This window comes from Cebus imitator, unplaced genomic scaffold (assembly GCF_001604975.1).
Source record: "Cebus imitator isolate Cc_AM_T3 unplaced genomic scaffold, Cebus_imitator-1.0 Scaffold59, whole genome shotgun sequence".
Classification (NCBI taxonomy): domain Eukaryota; kingdom Metazoa; phylum Chordata; class Mammalia; order Primates; family Cebidae; genus Cebus; species Cebus imitator.
Genome location: NW_016107374.1, coordinates 590,733 through 592,080, shown reverse-complemented (window position 1 = coordinate 592,080; position 1,348 = coordinate 590,733). Strand labels below are relative to the sequence as shown.

Below are 1,348 nucleotides of genomic sequence, written 5' to 3'. Positions count from 1 at the left end.
AGTCAGAGGCTTGCTCTGTCACCCAGGCTGGAGTGCAGTGGCACGATCCAGCTCACGGCAACCTCTGCCCCTCGGGTTCAATTGATTCTCTTTCCTCAGTCCCCCGAGTACTGGGACTACAGGTACACACCATGCCTGGCTAATGTTTGTTGTATTTTTAGTAGAGATGGGGTTTCAGCATGTTGGCCAGGCTGATCTCAAAGTCTTGACCTCAGGTAATCCACCCACCTCAGCCTCCCAAAGTGCTGGGATTACAGGTATGAGCCACCACGCCTGGCCCAGTACTTCAGTTTCTTAGCAACAAAATCCACCCAATGTCAGGCGACGATGATGATGATGAGTTTACCGATGTACACTGTTTGTTCTCTGTCAATGTCTTACTTTCCCCAACTGGTTTTGAAGTTGAGTAAGAACTGTGTTCCGTGGATATCCTGAGTCCTCCAAGGCATCAAGCGTGGTGATTTGGACACAGGAGCCGCTCATTAGTGACTGATGGTCAGGAGTGCGGCTCATCCCACATCACCTGACTTACCTCGGTGTCCTTCTTTGTAGCCTTTTGTCATTCATGATATGGAGACACTGTGTATGGCTGAGAAGACCCTGGTGGCCAAGATGGTGGCCAACGGCATACAGAACAAGGAGGCGGAGGTCCGCATCTTCCACTGCTGCCAGTGCACGTCGGTGGAGACCGTCACGGAGCTCACGGAATTCGCCAAGGCCATCCCAGGCTTCGCACACTTGGACCTGAACGATCAAGTGACACTGCTAAAATATGGCGTTTATGAGGCCATATTTGCAATGCTGTCTTCTGTGATGAACAAAGACGGGATGCTGGTAGCATATGGAAATGGGTTTATAACTCGTGAATTCCTGAAGAGCCTGAGGAAACCGTTCTGTGATATCATGGAGCCCAAGTTTGATTTTGCCATGAAGTTCAATGCACTGGAACTGGATGACAGCGACATCTCCCTCTTCGTGGCTGCCATCATTTGCTGTGGAGGTGAGTGGTTGATTTAACCTGCTGGTATCATGTCACTTACAGGCTCCAGTGGGAAATCCAGTAGCAGCTTAATCTGTTCCAGTGGAGGGGACACTCAGGGTGGGAAGACGTCTGACCCCCAGTCACCACTGAGTAGAATTCAGTGGGAATTACAGCAGTATTGTATAATATTATAGTACCTTATGGCATAAATAATATATAATATTATAGTACATTATATAATGTATGCGTGTGTGTGTGTGTGTGTGTGTGTATATATATATATGTTTTTTTGTTTTTTGTTTTTTGTTTTTTTTTTGAGACAGAGTCTTGCCCTTTCTCCAGGCTGGAGTACAGTGGCATGATCTC

General features: G+C 47.5%; 1 protein-coding gene across 3 annotated transcripts in view; it reads left to right on the top strand.

The window, feature by feature from the left end:
• PPARA (peroxisome proliferator activated receptor alpha) overlaps positions 1 to 1,348 on the top strand; it is an 84,649-nt gene that overhangs the window by 75,921 nt on the left and 7,380 nt on the right. For all 3 annotated transcript variants that reach the window (XM_017529457.2, XM_037738896.1, XM_017529459.2), the window contains one exon: positions 553 to 1,000. In XM_017529457.2, coding sequence (XP_017384946.1) covers positions 553 to 1,000 — 448 coding nt within the window. The remainder of the gene's footprint in view (positions 1 to 552; positions 1,001 to 1,348) is intronic.